This window comes from Typopeltis vanoorti, chromosome 18 (genome assembly GCF_054136105.1).
Source record: "Typopeltis vanoorti isolate ZY-2024b chromosome 18, IOZ_Tvanoo_1.0, whole genome shotgun sequence".
NCBI lineage: Eukaryota > Metazoa > Arthropoda > Arachnida > Uropygi > Thelyphonidae > Typopeltis > Typopeltis vanoorti.
In genome coordinates this window covers 56,823,549-56,843,263 of record NC_143566.1, presented here as the reverse complement: position 1 = coordinate 56,843,263, position 19,715 = coordinate 56,823,549, and the positions used below count along the sequence as shown (strand labels likewise).

Here is a 19,715-nt window from a genome sequence, read left to right as displayed (position 1 = left end):
TATTTGCATATAAAAGCATTTGGAAAACTATCTTTATTGTTGCTGTGGTGAGAAAAAGCAAATATTCTTTTGTTACTAGTATGTTGCTGTATGATAAAATAATATTTGATTTTATATACAAAGAATATTTTTATATACCTGTTGTAGGTGGTCACACATATGAAATGGTTCGACTTGTTCAAGGATTGGGTAAAAGTTACAGACCTGTTGTCTATATCATAGCAGAAACAGATAAAATAAGTGAGGATAAAATTTCTGCACTGGAGAATAGAAGACCTATAGGCAATTACTTTAACACCTCTGTGAACAATCAAGTAAGGTATTTGTTTAATTTAATTTATTTTATTTGTTTAATTTAATTTAATCTAGAAATTATTCATTTCTAGATTAAAAAAAAATGCTAGTTTCGTATTTAAATTTGCCTTCCTTTTCCATCCTTTAATGGGAAAAAGAAGGAAAAATTTTCTCTATAGTCTTTCTCTTTTTCATGTTGTCTCTTAAGTATTCTTCTCTCATTCCTGTGTTTTGACATGTCTGAGTCATCTAATTCTCACCATCTTGATTTCCAGTATAGATATGTTAATTGCTGATTTGTTCTTACTTTTCAGTTTCTATTGTTATTTATTGCTCCATATATTATCTATAGCATTTTTCTTTCTCGTGCATCATGTTATTGCTGCTGCTGCATTAATATAGATCTGGGAAGACAGACCTGCAATGATTTTGTCTTAAATATTTTGACTTGAAGAACACTATCCATTTTTAATCATCAGGCACATGTTTTCACAAAATTTTATTTGTATTCAGAAATGTAAGTTTTCTTTGAAAATAATAACGTGCACTTTCATTGGATTGCTCATTTGGTTCATTTAAAAGAAACTTACTAAAACTTGAAACTTTGCTTATTAAGAACAAGGTTGGTAACTTTCTCCCAAGTCACTAAAAGAGACTTAACGTCCTCTGTATTTTTCTGGGCAACAATATGGTTACACAAGGTTTCAATGTTTTTGCAAAAGTGGGATAGCAGAGCATATAAGAAAATATTGGATAAGAACCAGTGAACTGCAAAGAGTCATCATGATTGGGCTTGATGAAGATTATTTCAAGTATCTGTGTGGTAAATTTGCTAGTTTTCAGAAGCATATTTGCTTCTGAAAACTAGCAAATTTACCACACAGATACTTGAACCAATCTTCAAACAAAGAAGGGATTTTTGGTTCTCAAAATAGGAAAGTCTGATTATAGTTTCAAAGTACAATAAAGAATGTTGAAAAACAAGCATTTAAAAAAAAAAAAAACACTTAACCCAGTTTTTAGGAAATAACATCATCAAATTCCTGCCATGTACCCTCAAGGGGTGTACAGGATATGATAGTACTACATGAAAAATTTACATCATTACCAACTTCCTATCTACAATTTTCCTCCAAATCAGTCTGTTACTTGCCAAGACTAAAACATTATCAGATCTTATATTTCTATTGTCTAAGGCACTTTGTACAGTATCAATCCACCTATATCTTGGTCTTCCTCTGGGTCTTTTTCCTGCCAACCTTGCACAGAACACTTGTTTTGCTAATCTTTCCTTGCCCATTCTATTGAAGTTACCATACCACCTGAGATTAGCTCTGCTAACGCATTCTTGGATGCTGACAATGTCAAGTTCTTTCCTAATATTCTCGTTTTTAATATGATATTGCCATTGATGCCATCTGTTCACGCCTATAATCTTTCTCAGGACTCTAATATCTGCGGTCTCTAGTCTTTGGTCAAGTGTTTTACTTCTGACCCAGCTCTCAGCTTCATAAGTTAAAACTGGTTTGAACACTGTCTTGTATACGGCTAATTTAGTGTTCCGACTAATTTCTCTCTTATTCCATATGAATTTATTCAATCGACTTTCCACCATACCAGCTTTGTTGATTCTGTTGTCTATTTCGATGTTTAATTTACCATCTTCAGTAAAAATCGTACCTAAGTAGCTGAAATGTTTTACTTGTTCCACAGGTTCCCCGTTCACAACACAGTTGACATTTTCAACAATTCTACCTATTTTCATTGTCTTTGTCTTTTTAATGCTGACCTTCATACCCTATCTATTACAACAGCAGTTATTCAATTTAGTCAGAGAATCTTGCAGAATTGTAGCGGATTTATTTAGAAGTATAACATTGTCCACATAAAGCAAAGAGCTGACATTAACATCTCCAATTCTGATATCATGTTTAGTACCACTTTCCTTCATAATGTGATCCATATAGATAATGAATAACAGAGGGAATAATGTACATCCTTTTTTCACACCAGATTTAACATTAAATCATCTTCCTGTACCTTCCTTCAATTCTAATTGCCGACTTACAACTCAAATACACACTACGTATTGCTTATTCTGTATTCTAGAGAAGGTGAGGATTTAGGTCAAAAGCCCTAGTTAGTTCTCTGCATTCCTTTAAAGGCTATATGGAGGTCTCCTCTCAGTTATACAACTTTGACTCTTGTTATTTCCTAAGCACCCCATTAGGAAATAACAAGGATACTAAATACAAAAATGCAGTTAACAGCTTACTCAACAGATTCTGAATTGCATTGCAGCATGAGCTTAAATTCATGTCTTATTCACATTTCTATTGTTTTCCCAGAAAATCTTGTTGCCAAGAATTAGGAAGAGGATTCATTAAAGCATTAAGAAAATGAAGAGAAGGCAGGAAAGGTAATATATAAGCTCAGCTGAATTACAGAAATTCACTTATTAGAAAAAAATAAGTGAAGTAAAAAAACTGTGCAGTTGATGGTTACCTTTCATTTCTGATAGTAAAAATTTCAAGGAACAATTGCAAAAGTTTCTGTATATTACATAACCTACAAAAAATTATGAACAGTTTAATAGTAATAAACTCAACTCTCAACCTCTTTCATAAAAAAAATTCCATAGAATTTCATACAAAGATAAAAGACATTAAACTGGCAGATACAGACATGTTAGTGAGCTCTGATATTGTCTCTCTCTCTCTGTCTTCACAATTGCAAAAGTTTCTGTATATTACATAACCTACAAAAAATTATGAACAGTTTAATAGTAATAAACTCAACTCTCAACCTCTTTCATAAAAAAAATTCCATAGAATTTCATACAAAGATAAAAGACATTAAACTGGCAGATACAGACATGTTAGTGAGCTCTGATATTGTCTCTCTCTCTCTCTCTCTCTCTTCACTAATATCCCTCACAAAGAACAATAGAATTGTTAATCCAAAAATTTTCACCTGACATAGTGGAATTATTCAAATTTGCAATCACATCAGGTTACTTCTCATGGAAAGATAAAATATATAAACAGCAGGAAGAAACAGCAATGGACTCATCCTTATCACCCAACTTAGCTAACTTTTTTCTTGAGCACGGAGAAGACAGAATTTTTGCTTTTGATCCGAAATCAACAATGTGGCTACTCTATGTCGATGACATCTTTGCAGGTTGGAGTCACATGGAACCTGAACTCTACTCATTTCTACAAAAAATCAACACCCCGCATTCTCATATCAAGTTCACACTAAAAAAAGAAATGCCAACAGGTATTTCCTTTCTTGATGTACACATCCACTGCAAACAAGATGAATCCATTTCCACTTCCGTCTACCGAAAACCAACTTTTTCAGGTCGTTATATTCATAATACATCAGCTCACCATCCATCTCAAAAATATGGCATCATAAAATCTTTAGTATCTAGGACAAACAAGATTTGTTCTTCTGAAGAATCTCTAAAACAAGAATTGGAAATGATCAAAGAAACAGTCTTACTAAATGGATATAATCCAATAACAACCCAAAACATAATTAACCACTCTTCTACAAATCAACCCAGACAAGAAGCCCACAGGACTCCCATTTCATATATTAAAGTCATCTCTGATTGTGTGGCAAAAATTATGAAAAAATATAAACTTGTTGCTACCTACAAACCCATCAACCAAATTCACAACTTTGCTACCTTCTCCAAAGACAAAACTCTCACCAATAATGTTACCTGGTGTATACCAAGTATCATGTTTATATAACTCGCCTTACTATGACAAACAGGAAGATCTATAAATGAATATATGGACCACATCCATCTTATCAGACCTCACAAATCTGACCTTGCACAACATGGAATCGAAAATGCTAACCACAGGATCCAATGGCAGAACAGCAAGTTACTACATAGATCCACATATAAACCTGAACAGTTATATAAACAAAGTGCTGAAGCCTTACTACATACACTTAATCTTAATCGAAATGACTGTCTCACTATTCCAAAAGTGTGGGAAATTGTTATCCTCAGTTGTATTCAATAATTTATCTGCTACATTTTAGTTTGATTTAAGTAATTTTAATTTCAGTCCAGTGGTTTGTAATCCATGAACACGTGACTGTATACATAGAGGGATTCTAATTTAAGCATGCACAGTACTGTTTCTTGTTTTTTGAATTCAGTTTCTATTATTGTTCGTTAATTGTACTGATGATGTCTTATGATACATAAGATGAAATATTTATAGAATAAAAAAAAGTTTACTGTGGCATATGTGTTATTCTACAGTTAGTTAACAGTAATGACACTACCCAAAATTTGGAGATTAGCAAACAGTCCCGGCAAAGGTCCAGACAATTTCAAGGAAAAGATAATCAAATTTGAACCTGCTGGAATGGAGAATCCCTATCTGGTTCCAAAGAACTCTGTGCATAGTGTCCATATTATGAGAAGCAAGGCTGGACTTATTGGATTCATGTTTTGAATATAGTTTATATTCAAAACATGAATATAAACTATATTCAAAATAACTGGTCTTTCTCCCTAATGATGTCCAGTTACATTGAATGAAATACATAAGAGTTTTTGAATTCAGTTTTATCTTTTCTGCATGTAAGCCATATAAGTATCTATAAATATGTCTAGTACACATGTTTGATTAAAAACCTCTATGGCAAGGAATATTGGAAAACTGCTAGATGATATGGTAAACTGCATTTGAAGAAAGTTCATTTACATAATAGACTGTTTCAAAGGGGTTGTCCCCACTGCTGTGTTATTCCTAAGTTTGTAAACATTAAGGAGACCATCAAATTATGTAGTACCTACATTATTTCAGACAGTGACATATCTTGTTAGGGTTAGGTACCAAGAGATGGCAGCACTTGTTTGCCAGCCTCTTCATCGGTGGCTGCTATAATTAGTGATAGACATGGGCCAGCTATCTCTGATTGGCTACCAGTGGAGATTGAACTGTCCACTCAGTCTCCAAAAGCTAGATAGGGTATAAAGGCCTCGCCTACTCCCTGTTAGGGAATAAAAGGAGTTAGTTGATTTTTTTTTTTTTTTTCAAATTATGTTCTGCATCGATTTATCAAAAAAACTAACAAGGCCCTATTAATAAATCAAATACATGTACTTGAAGTCGAGAAACAGTAATTCTTGAATAATGATCGGCTTCATGAGCTTGAAAATGCTTTAAGACATTCTTAGTCGACACCATTTTTGAATTAATTTTTATTTATTTCTTTATTTTTAGTATTTTGCTATGCTTGGCCAGACGAGCACATTTGAATCTTCTACAAAGGATACATTACCACTGCTGTCCTTATGAAGTATCTACAAGTACTCTGATCATGTAGTCTTTACTACTTTGGATAGACTGGTTGCTCGGCTTTGATTAGAATCCAAAAACATCAAGACTGTGTTGCATTTTTGTAGTATGACAAGTACAGCATTGCTTCTCATACTAATGACACTAGGCAGAGTTCTTTGGAATTAGACAAAGATTCTTCATTCCATGAGAATCAAATTTGATTATCTTTTCCTAGAAATCATCTGAACCTCTCATTCATTGCTAAAGAAATCAAATGTCAGAGAAGAAAACAATGGATGACTTATGTGAGGATGAATAGTTAACATAAAATTTTTTGTCTAAATTACGAAGCAAATTTTCAATATGAACTAAATTAGAATATATACACAAACAAGAATTCATATTAGCATTGTTGAAATTTCTGTTACATTTGCTTGCAATCGAGTTGATTCAATACTGAAGATGTCCTTGATACGTTAAATGAAAATTTTATCTATTGTAGGTAATCTATAATCTATTATTTTAAAAATATGAGGGTTATAAATAAAGTAGTGACAACACTGTCAGGAGACATAGTTAATCAATTTTATTGATACCATTGATGCTAATGTTTGAATTTTCATTTTTGTTAATTTTTAGGAACCAAAAAATTTTCATTATTGTATAGAGAAGATACCTCGAAGTAGGGAAGTTAATCAGTCATGGATTAGCTCTGCATTAACGACTTTATGTTCCTTTTTTTATTGTTTTCCTTTGGTTGCCAAACATAGACCAGATGTGGTAAGTTGATAATTTTATATTTCTTAAATTACTATATTTATAAATAAGTACTGCCTCCTCAGTGGAATAATTTCATGCATCCACATCCATGGTTTTCAGATTTACTTACATTTGGATGCAGAGATGTATTTAGAGAGAGAGAGAGAGAGGGTATGCTCTATCTCATATTTAATCTCAAAAATTATATGATTATTTTGCTCAAAGAAGAAAATTCAAGCAGTGAAATACATTGCTGAAAATATTTCAGATTCTTATATCTAGCACTTGTAAAAATTCTTTGCTGTCATAATTCCTTCTTCCTTGGTTGTGGTATCATTTAAAAATTGTGTATTTGTAGCTTAGTTGAAGTCACTCTTGCTTTGAATATTATAAAGATAATTATCTTTTAAAGTTATGAGTTATGTTGGTTCTTATGGACTTCGTTTTAAATATTTATATGGTGCAGTTCTGAGGATAAAATGCAGACATGTCTGTTAGCTGGAAAAACCTGATTTAGAATCTCATTTAGGATATGAGGGATCTTTATAAGCACTTTTCATTTGAAGGTAGTTAGCTGTTTTCATTCAGAGATGGTAGGGTTGTTTTCCCTCCATCCCTGAAACATGGGTCTTTTTCTTTCCATAAACAGGCAAACTGCTCTGGCCATACTCCTAACTGTTATCAATTAAATATATGCATGACAATAGATTGCTAGCTTTATGGGTGCCTATATTTAAAAGTTTTATTTTTTTCTAATAATTTTGGATTTCTGGAAATGAATTTTATGTAGCTCCAGGCTGGGTCTGTGCATGCTTATGTATAAGGAAAACTCCTCTTAAACTTGCCTTCAAAGCTTCAAATTAAGTGTTTACATTAAATTAAGCTAATTTAGTTTTGTTATTAAATAGAATATTAACAGGGAAAGACATACTACCTGAAATTTTGTGCATCAAAAAGTACATTACAACAGGTCATTGTTTAGTGATGACCTGTTCTAATGCATTTTTTAGTTTGTTTGCATGAGATATTTTATATTCTGCTATATATGGGAAATGTGCAAAACCATTACGTTTCTATATGGAAAAGTAAGAATATAATATAGTTAGGCACAGAGAAAGAGCAAAAATTAAAACAAGAAACTCTAAACATTTATACTATACATAGGCAACCAGCAATAATAATAATAGTGTGCTGGCCATTTCAAATAAATCGTCATCAGATTATAAAAAGGGTAAAAGAAGAAAATTTAAATCTTGTCATGAGGCTTTTAGTATGAGAACTGAGATTTTTAGTGTGAAAATATGTTCATGTTACATAATTGCCATGTGGGTATGATTTTTGGGTCTGTGCATGCTTATTGTATATTGGTTCTACTGCATATATCAGTTCTTATAGCTAAAATCTCAGCAGTTTTCCTTTTCTTGAAAATTATTAATGATGACCCTTTTAATATCCAGAATGTTTTAATTGTATAGCAATTACATAATATTAATTGTGCCAGTAGGTATGCAGATACTGTATATTGATGATCAATGTGTGTGTATGCATCCTAAGTAAACAAAAACAAACGAAATGCTCTTTGAAACATGAAATGAACTGTTCATGAATGATTAATTGGACATTAATATAATTTAAAACAACAAAAAAACTCGCACTCCGCAAAATAACAAAAATTTTATTAACAACCTTGTATTAGGTACACTAGCATCTCGTTTCAAGATTAGCTGGCTGTTATTATTTCCATTATTATAGATTCTTATCATGTTAACTGGGATTACTAAGGTTCAAAACCAGATAACTGGGAGGAGACCTTCAAATAGTCTGTAACAAATGCAGAGAACTGATTAGTATACTTTTGCCACACTTCTCAGTCCTTATCTTCTTATGGTGCTACCTGTTATTGGGTATCTACCTGGATATTGAACAAATGAGGAAGGGCTGACAAATTGGTTGGGTTATTTTGAATTTAAGCTGTGATGCCAGAATTACATATTTCTTCTGGCTGGTTTGCTTGTTTAGTTGGATAAAAAATTTGATTTTCCAGCAGGAAAAGAGAATTTGGGATGTAGCCAAGCAAACTGTATTCTGTATTTGCTTAAGTTACAACCATGATAATACTACATTGGCTTAAACAAAGCCTCTCTTGTTTTCATCTTGGATTGGTATGAACAGTGAGAAGTCAGCTACTGGAATAAGTTCAGCCACAGCAGAATTAAATTAGGCACCATCAGCATAGGTATTATGGAAATGAAGTGGAACTGCCAAAGAATTAGAGAAGTATGAAGTTAATATAATTGGTGTTACAAAGGAGAAGACAAAAACAAAAGAGATACTGTTAAAGAATCAGTATACGAAGCTATCTTTGGACAACAGTAATCAATGAAAGGAAGGAATAGCTGTTTTATTCAGTGCTGATCACAAAGTTAAGCTTCTTGAATGGCAGCCAAAGTGATATGGCAAATTCAGAAATGGACAGTGAGACTTGTTCAGTTTCCTTGGTTCATAGAAGATTCTACTAGAGAAGACAGAGTAATTTTTGGGTCTTTAGAGAGGAAGATGACATAAAGAAAAAGGAAAAACTGGATATTGGTGATCTGAACAGCATAACAAGAAATATTTTGGGAAAATGTGAAGAAAAGTGCGAACTAATAAGTACATAGTGGATTTCTCTTCAGGACATAACTTATTCCTAACACCATTTCATTTTGATCAGGATAAAAATTGCTATATTGAAATATAATATAGTATAGAATATATTATTGAAATTAAAAATATGTGCAAAAGTTAAGTCAAGTATTCAGAGGTGAACTGTATATTGAAATATATAAATATAAGCATAGTATAGTTGTTTTCAAGGATACAAAAAAACACAATTTCTTGATGATTACAAGAAATTATAAGCTGTGTTTAAACATTGCTAAATGAAAGTAATGGGATGCCTATAGCATGAGTACAGAAAATAAGTATCATGAAAGTATAATATGTGTCAGAGGTTATTGAAAAATGTCAGAAATGGAGCAAAGAGCACTGTAAAAGACATTAGAGATGGTTTTGAAAGGTGCAATAAAAGATATTCTGGATGTCTGGAGTAATGATTTTGAAAGATTGTTAAATAAGAGTGAACAGAAAAGTAGTAGTAAATATTCACGAGCAATGCATTGAGTACACATAGTACCTGAGATAGAAAAAGCTATCAGAAACCTGTTTCTGATAGCTTTTTCTATCTCAGTAAAAGTTTTCTAAATCAGTTGCAGAAAGGTAGCTGGAGTAGATGGATGATAATTGACCAAACATATTCAAAGATAGAAGTATAAATGTTTTTCAGGTATTTACATTGCATGATTTACATCTAGTCAGAAGGTCATGTTTCAGGTGACTGGAGTAGAGCCTGCATAGTACTTGTCTGTAAAAAGGAAAACACAACTGAATGTGAGAATATAAAGGAAATTCCCTATTGATTGTTCTAGGTGAAATTTATGTAAGCATACACTAAGAAAAATTGTATGGAAAGGAAAGTTGGGGAAGAACAATCTGGGTTCAGTCCAACTATGCAGTTATTAAGACCTGATTTTTACTTTAAGACATGTAGTTGAGAAATCATGGGAATATAAAAAGGATTTATATTTCATAAATGTGGAAAAGGCATGTGATAAGGTGTCAAAAGAAGAGCTATTCATATTTACTACAATTATATTGTGTAAATGAAACATTATACGAGTATGAAGCTATAGCCTGTATTTAAGTAGTAAGTTAGCAGTTAGAATTGATGGACATACAGGAAGATGATTTGATGTTACTTGTTACTCTCCTGTTATACATCTTATATGAAAGAAAATGATAATAAACCTGATATCAAAATCTGAAATATTCCCTCAACTTTTTACTTTATGTAGATATTCCTAAATAAATCTGGTACAAGTCTTCAGGATTCTTAACTAAGTTGAATTATTGCCATAACAAATTAAAAAATAGCACAGATGAAACATTTCTTCTTTTAGGCACAATTTTTTTGGGAGATAAATGAAATTAAACATGAAAATAGATAATAGAATAAGCAAAGTTGATATGGTGATGAGCCACTAAATGATTTTTTTTTTTATGGAAAGAGAGAAATTATCCAAGCACTAAATTAGCAGTATGCATACAGAGCAGTATTCAAACCAATTTTATTTTATTAATCTGAAGATTGAGTTGGAAATAAAAGTTAATCAAGGACTAGAGGTCACATATTATTGTTATTATTATTATTATTATGTGACACCTCCGGGAGTCCAAAGACTTGTCGAGGGAGATTGTGCCAACAGCATCAAATGATTGATCTCCGTCCAACTACTAACCACGCTCAAACTTGCTTAACTTTTTGCATGAGCCATTAGTAGCAGAGGCTCTACCAATCGATCAACCTTTGCTGGCTATATAGGAAAGATCAGAAGAAAATTAAGAGACTGAGAAGATGACATTAATGGCTTAATTTTATATTAAAAGTGAAGATAATAGAAAGGAACTTGATATCATTAGTATTCAAGAATATGAATTCAGAGTTAATCCGATGTGTTATGATTACTTAAGCAGAAAAGAAGAGGAAGGGTTAACCTGCTTTGCAGGAGGAAAATCCCTGCCACCTCCTTATGAGACCAGTGAACTTGCATTCCATTGAAAAGTCCTGAAAAAGATTCTTTGTGCCAGATCTTTCCAACCAAAGGGCATCATCAATGCCAACTGAACTGTGGAGGCTTTGCATGCATGTTTATTATGATTGAAAATTGCCAATCATAAGTGCGAAATCTAAGCACGAGAAATCTCTTCTTCTGCAAGCCTCTGTAGCTCAGTTGGTATTGATGATGCCCTTTGGCTGTAAAGACCTGGATTTGAATCTCACCAAAGGGCATCATTGTGATACTCTTTGGTACAAAGAATCTTTATTGGGGGTGGGGGGCTTTCATTTGAAGGCATTAGTGGTCTCAAATGGAGGTAGCAGGATTTTCCTACCAGAAATTGGGTTTTTCATCCTGCAAAACAGGCAAACTAACCAGAAGAACATATGCAATTTACAGACATAATAATAACCTTATAGCCTTAGTTGCGTCAGCTGTAAATCATAAAAACAAACAATCTGTCTACTTCTAATTCAAAGGTAAAGTACATCTTTAGATGACATCATTGAGGTAATCTGTGAATGTGTGTAGTTTGTACATATATTCACATGGATTACATGTGATTACCATTGATTGTGTTAGCCACATTATGAAGACCACCCCTAAATCATGGTATTCAAATTTATCCAAGTATCAGTTGGCAATTTGGGGTGACAATTAGGAGCCCATAGCCAAACTGGTAATGTGGCAGAAGATTTTTCAATCAGCTAGTAAAAAATCTAGCTGCCATTTACTCCTGTTAGATCATGCCTGGAGAGAGTCTGATTATAGTAGTATATTGAGGATCTTGATGTGGGAGGCATGCCTGTGAGCAGTAAAACAGCTATGTTGATAGTGCCCTTAATAAATTCACACTAAAAACAAATTGCTTATTTTAAGTGTGACAATTTCGATAATTGTTAAAATATCATGTCATAGGCATCCTTCTGACACTGGTAGTCAGTAACTGCCAAAATGCCATAGCATTCCTATTCTTCTGCCTTGAGTCTCATCCACATTACATGCTCTGTTCTCATTTACTTTTTCCCTATGTAGGCTTGTGGATCAAAAGAAAAGAATAACTTCCTCAAAAAACAATGTCAAAAATTTTTGAGATATTGTGTCTGGTGGATGAAATATCCTCTCTAAGTGTATTCATTATTTTTTTTTTTTTTTTTTGCCTGTTTTGTGCAAAAGTGATTTCTAGAAATTTATTTAGGAATGATGTCTATATCCCTGCATCTATTTAAAAACTTTTAGGGATGTCCTCATTAGCTCACAAACCTTATTTAAGAGGTGGCCTGAAAAGTTCTCTGTCTAACAATGATAAAATGAATTTCTAATTTCAATTTATTTTTATTTTTCAACATAATCTCCCTTAAGACTAATACATTTATTCCAGTGATGCGGAAGTGCCATTATCCCGTCCCTGTAGTGGTTCTCAGTAAGATCTGCAAAATACCCCTCTACAGTTGCAATCACCTCTTGATTCGAAGAAAAACGCTGATCAGCGATTAAGAGTTTCAGTTTTGGGAAGAGATATAAGTCAGGGGAGCCAAATCTGGGGAATAGGGTGCATGTTCTTCCAACAGTTCATAGTGCAGATCCTTTAATTTTCCCATTGCCAAACACCTTTGTGGGCAGGTGCATTGTCCTGATGAAAGATGATTTTTCCCTCTGCAAACCAGGTCTTTTCTCACGAATTTTTTCATCTAGTCTGGTTAAAAGATCAGAATAATATTCCCCAGTTATTGTTTTACCCTTTTCAAGATAATTAATAAACATAATGCCTTTAGCATCCCAAAGCACTGATGCCATGATCTTTCCTGCTGATGGAACCGACTTTGTCTTCTTTGGCGCTGAACAACTGGTGTCTGTCCACTGTTTTGACTGCTGTTTGGATTTGTGTGTAATGGTGAATCCAAGTATCATCCATAGTAATAAATCGACGCACAAAATCAGTTTTATTCTTGTTAAAATGCTCCAAGCACTGTTCAGAGATTTTTATGCGAGTGTGTTTTTTTGATCTGTTGTGAGTAAGCACAGCACCCATCTTGCGCAAAACTTTTTCATTTGTAATTCTTCATGCAAAATATATCCTACGCATTCTTTTGAAATGACTATAGCCTCGGCAATTTCACACTTTGACTCGCCGATCATCCAATACCATATCGTGCACTTGATGAATGATTTCTGGTGTTGTTACACTTTTTGGACGTCCTTCACATGGATCATCTTCAAGGCTGGTACAGCCATGTTTAAACTCGGCAGCCCATTTCTTAATTGTTGAAAACGAAGGAGAAAGTCCCATTTTCATTTTATGTGTTCGTTTTTTTTTTTTTTTGGGGGGGGGGGAGGGGTTCATATCCAAGTAACTTAGTTTCATAAATCCTAATTGATGCTATGATGGAGTGGTTAATCCTGTCTGCATCATCTGCTATGTCCGCCAGTTGCATATATTTTCTGGTCAATGAGTCTGTCTTGCAATATGAAAAACTTGAATTTTCAGTAGGGGGAATGTTGCAAATTCCATATGAGATCACCTAATTCACCTTTAGGTGAAAAGCCCTTATAAAGATTCTTCACATTTTAGATGTGGATTTAAATGCAGGTGTTTCCAAGCAAAGGGCATCATTACTACTGACAAAGATTCAGAGGCTCCTGGGTGAATAATTAAAAAAACAAACAAACAAAAAATTAAATATTTTATGTGAATCTCTCACATGAAAAGCTGTTAGCCTGTAGGCTAATTATAGTACATTAGTGTTAATACTGTGAGTTGACCAAGGATCAGATAATCTGGAAATCTGCTCTATAAACAACATAGATCTTTTGGGGCCACTTTGGGTATCCATCAGTGGCATCACGTGCCCATTTCAGTTGGTGTGCTGTCACGTGGCTTATGCAACCCGCGCTACAAAATTCATATCATTTGACCATATGATTGCATTTTTATAAATGCATGAAAGTTTTAAGAGTGCATAGCACATCAGCACTCATCTTAATTGGTCCAGTGCAATTAATTATAGTATAATTTGAATACTTTATCAATTAATATAATTTAAGGGGTGCTTAAGGGTCAAAGCTATATAACTGAGAGGAAACCTCCACATAGCCTTTAAAGGAATGTGGAGAACCAACCAGGGCTTCTGACCTAATGACCAATCCTCACCTTCTTGTGGTGCACCCTGTTAAATATCTAGCTGGATACTGAATGGATGAGGATGGTCTGGCAATTTGGAATTTAGCTGACCAAATTGTATTCTTATTGGCTTAAACCAAAATAAAAAATGAGTACAACATGACAGAATTTCAAGGCTAGCTGGGGCATCACCTGATTAAACAAGGCCCTCCTTGTTTTCGCCAGGGAACCAGGACAAACAGCGAAAATTCAGCTACTGGAACAATCCTTTTTACAGACAAGTACTATGCAGGCTGTACCCCAACTCAACATCACCAGAGTTCAAGATCTGTACTATCAACATAAGAAGCCTGAATGGCAAAGAAATGGAGCTAGCTAAGGAATTGGATAAGTACCAGATCGACATAATAGGGGTGACTGAAACAAAAAAAGGCAAAAACTGGTGAGATCTTTGAGCAATAAATACAAAATGTTATATTCTGGCAATGACAAGGAAAAGAAGGAGTAGCCATAATATTCAACATTAAATACGAGGCTAATCTTCTTGAATGGCAGGCAAAAGCAGGGAACTGGACAATGAGACTTATTTATGCCTATGGTCCCACAGAAGGTTCTACTAAGGTAGAAGTAGAGAAATTTTTTGATACTTTAGAGAAAAAGCAACTGACACAATGAAAAGTTGGTCTTTGTTGGGATCTGAATAGCTGAGTAGGAAATGATTGTCAGACATACAAAAATATTTTGGGAAAATTTGGAGAAAAGAGCAAAGCTAATAATAATGGCAAATACCTGTTGGATTTTATGCTCAGGACATGGACTGGTTATTACTAACACCATGTTCCAACATAAAAATGTGCATAAATTCACATGGAGAGAAGAGGCAAGGAATAAGAAAAGTCTCATTGACTATGTTATTGTTGATAGTGATGTTTTCTCCCTAGAGTGTATAGAGGATTTGAAATTGGAAGTGATCACCATTTAGTCTCGAGCAGGAGAGAACTGAATTTCATATTGAAAAGAAGAACATGTAAGAAAGTTTTAAAGCGAATAAAAGTTGAGCAGCTCTCAGATATGAACTGTAGACTAAAATACACAAATATTATTCAAGAAAAAATGAAAGTGTTTGAAAACAGGAACCAAACTTTGGAGATTCAGTGACAAGCCCTGAAGAAAACACTGATTGATTCAGCCAGAGAGGCATGTGGTGAGGTTGTCTGCAAGTATAGAATAATCAGAACTCCATGCTGGACACAGGAAGTTAAAGAGGCAGTGAAGGAAAAGAAGAAAGCATATCAAAAGTTCCTGGCAAATAAGTCAGCTTGTGATCTTAGAGAATACGGAGACAAATGTAAGAAAGGTTAACGCTGTGTAAAACTGGCTAAACAAAAGTCATGGGAGGATTTTGGCAAGAACATAGAAAATAAATATCAAGAAGGTGGTAAGATATTCCGGAGGTAGTTGAAGAAGCTTAGAAATGGAGGAAAGAGTGCTGTAAAAGGAGTTAGGGATGATAAAGGTGACATGAAAACAGGAGAAAAAGATATCCTTGAAGTATGGAGTAATTACTTCGAAAAATTGCTAAATGAAACAAGCAGTGATGACAGCACAGTGGTAAAAAACACTGACCAGGCATGCAGTCAGGAATAGATATCCATACTTGAAGTAGAAAAAGCCATCAAAAGCCTGAAATGTGGAAAGGCCGCAGGAGTAGATGATATTCGACCAGAAATGCTCAAGTATGGAGGTATAAGAGTCTTACAGTGGCTGCACTATATAGTTCAGAAAGTCTGGACAGAGGGACGAATTTAAAATGAGTGGAGTAGCGCTCTCATAGTACCTGTATATAAAAAGGGAAATAAAACGGAATGCGAGAATTGCAGAGGCACTTCATTAGTGAGTGTTCCTGGTAAGATATATGCAAGTGTTCTTGAGAAATCATGGGAATATAACAAAGATCTGTATTTAAGTTTTGTAGATCTGGAAAAGGCATATGACATGGTGCCAAGAGAGAAGCTATTAAAATGCTACTGTTATATGGTGTTAATGGGGCATTATATCAAGCAATACTTAGTCTTTATTTGAGTTGTAAGTCAGCAGTTAGATTGCAGGAAGTATAGGAAGGTGGTTTAATGTTAAATGTGGTGTCAGACAAGGATGTACATTATCCCCTCTCTTATTCATTATCTATATGGATCACATTATGAAGGAAAGTTGTATTAAACTTAATATCAAAATTGGAGGTGTTGTTATACCCTGATAAGTGAAGAATGTTAAATTTCCACTTATCATGGTATAACGAACAAAGTAAAAACCCTGGAAAATAATTAAGTAAACATGCTTGTTTCTAAATAGGTATTGTTGTGAAATTTAGAAAATATTGAATACATTAATTTAAGAAGAAAGAGATAATTAATCAGCTCAAGGAGGATTTTATAATAAAAAAAAAGGGGATTTAGATAAATATGTATAAAGCATAGTTGCCAGAGATAAAGTGTAAATTAAGAGAGTTATGGTTTTGTGTTGATATTAAATTCAATGTAAGAATAACTTGTAAAATAAAAATAAAAATGAGCTCGAAGTTCGGGGGGGGGCAGTCTGTTGCCCCAAGCGGTCGCGTGTTTGGCGCGTGGGGTAAACAAACAGGAGAGAACAGACGTTGTGAGATCATGTGACAAGAAATCGAGGTGCTGGATGAACAGCGAAGTTTTGTTTTTTTTCCGATAGGGTGAACATATAAAAGGTTATGAACCCCCACCGATGCTCTCTCTTGTTTTTTTTTCGTCGTGTGGAGTTCTCAGATTTCCTTGAGTAGTGAAGGTTTAGCCTGGTGCTGTTTCGGGGATGGCCAAACGATACCTCTAGACTAGGATGCGCCCGATATCTATGAAGAAGTTAATCCGGAGTAGATTGAGGGAAATAAAGAATTGTCCTAATGAAACAGAAGAGAGACTGAAATAGATGCAGAAAATTAGAGATACCGCCGAGTGGAAAGAAGTAAAGTTTGTTATTTATATGAATGTAATCTGAGTGTGTGATGATATGGATCCTTTGTTAGTGAAGGATTTAGATACAATTATAGGTCAGGACTATAGCACGTGTGTTTTATGGGAAGTCATGAGTGAATAGTAATTAAGTGAATCTGAATATTTGTATGTTGAAGAATGCTTAAAGTTACCAGTTGTTAGTGTGGAAGTTAATTAATGGAATTTAGTAGCAATTTAGATGTTAAAGAATTATTAACTTGTGTGAATTATCTGAAGAAAATTGTGTTTTATGGGAAGTCATGAGTGAATAGTAATTAAGTGAATCTGAATATTTGTATGCTGAAGAATGCTTAAAGTTACCAGTTGTTAGTATAGAAATTAATTAATGGAATTTAGTAGTGATCTAGATGTTAAAGAATTATTAACTAGTGTGTGAATTACTTCAGGAAAATTATGTTCAGAGATCATACCTGATGAAGTTTAGCTATTTAATTGATTTAGATTAGAATGTGTCTGTTTAGAGTGATGATTGTTCATATATGTTAACTGTAATTTTAGAAGCTAATAAACCTTGCTTGAAATTAACTAAATATGAGTCTGTGTATAGAATTCGATGCACCGCTTGTGAAACTTATTACGGATCTGAGCGGGAATTTGAGTAAGGTTAAGGCTATGATTGCAACCCTAGGTCACATGAGTATATCTTCTAACTTACTTCTTGATTGAGTTATTATCTTTAATCTAATAATTCCAAGTGGCGCAGTCTAAAAATACAAATTTCTTGGGATTTTAAGAGATAATGTTTGAGGACTCTAGTCACATTGAATTTTGGCTCTACCCTGAGGCTATTTCTTTGTGTGATAGAAATACGATGTGACCCACGTAGAAGAGACATCACTTTTAACAGCTTGACATAGAGATATAAGAAAGGGGGCGCAACAGTGTTAATCTTAGCTCTTTGCTTTATGCAGATGATGTTATACTTCTAAATAAATCCACTACAAGTATGCAAGATTCCCTGACTAAGTTAAATAAATGTTGTAATAGATATGGTATGAAGGTCAGCATTAAAAAGACAAAGACAATGAAATTAGGCAGAAATATTAAAAATATCAAACTGCATTGAGAATGTAGAACTTATAGAACAACTAAAACATTTCAGCTGCTTAGGCACAATTTTAGTGAAGATGGTAAATTAAATATGAAAATAGACAACAGAATCAACAAAGCTGGTATGGTAGGAAGTCAACTGAATAATTTTATATGGAATAAGAGAGAAATTAGTCGGAACACTAAATTAGCTGTATACAGACAGTGTTCAAACCAATTTTAACTTGTGGATCTGAGAGCTGGGTTTGAAGTAAAACACTTGACCAAAGACTAGAGACTGCAGATATGAGAGTCCTGAGAAAGATTAGGGGGATGAACAGATGGCAATATCATATTAAAAATGAGGATATTAGGAAAGAACTTGATATTGTCGGCATTCAGGAATGCATAATCTCAGGTGTTATGGTCACTTAAGCAGAATGGAAAAAGAAAGATTAGCAAAACAAGTGTTTTCTCACAGGTTGGCAGGAAAAAGATCCAGAGGAAGACCAAGATACAGGTGGATTGATACCGTAAAAAGTGCCTTAGAAGACGGAAATATAAGACCTGATAATATTGGAGTCTTGACTGGTAACAGACTGATTTGGAGGGGAAATCTTCCTATCTTCCTATGTAGATAGGAAGTTAGTAATGATATAAATTTTTCATGTAGTACTGTCATATCCTGTACACCCCTTGAGGGTATATATCAGGAATTTAATGATGATTAATATAATTTTAAATATGGAAAGCGTAAAGGTCAAATGAACAATAGCTGTACTTCATGTATGTTGTTTATGTAAGAAGCACAAAGGGTTTATGCTTTGAGGTTAGATTATCATTGGCAAATAGTGAGACATGAATAATTTGAATTTTGATACAATTTTTAAATACAGCCATATAATATGCACAGAACTTGGAAAAATGAATCACTTAGGAGGAAATTCTTATTTTTCCAGATTGAACCAAAGGAAAGGTTGAAATAACTTATTTTACTTATTTATACACAAGTTCCAACCTCCTTCAACTATCATCATACAATCTTCAAAAGCTCTGGCAGAAAACAGGACATTCAGTAGATTGTCAATGTTGTTTCTCATTGTAAATATGAACAAAAAAAGTTATAAATTATTTATAGAAAATTATATGTTATAAACTTGTCTATATTGGTGTCCTAAACAGGTTAGTTCACATTTCACTCACGCAAAACAAATGCAACTCAGAAAACAAAAACAGCAACTCACGACAAATGACAATGTTTAATTGGATAGGTTGACACACTACGCAATCACAGCTACTGATTTCTAGGTGGTACTGTCTCAGTGCACCCTGCTTCACCTTCTGGATGGTTAAAACCACTGGAATGCTAAGAATTTGACCCGCTGCACATCTGTTATGTCTGTTCTAAGGGCTCAAAGGTGTACGATTTGTGACTGCACACACAGTTTATTAACGTGAATATGATGCAATGTTTACATGTTGAAAAGTGTCC

At 33.9% G+C, this 19,715-nt stretch overlaps 1 protein-coding gene across 1 annotated transcript in view; it reads left to right on the top strand.

Annotated features, from left to right (window-relative positions):
• Nucleotides 1–19,715, top strand: part of Alg14 (ALG14, UDP-N-acetylglucosaminyltransferase subunit) — a 34,489-nt gene that overhangs the window by 4,488 nt on the left and 10,286 nt on the right. The window contains exons 2-3 of the mRNA XM_090407835.1: nucleotides 148–314; nucleotides 6,255–6,395. Of these exons, the coding sequence (XP_090263961.1) occupies nucleotides 148–314; nucleotides 6,255–6,395 (308 nt within the window). The remainder of the gene's footprint in view (nucleotides 1–147; nucleotides 315–6,254; nucleotides 6,396–19,715) is intronic.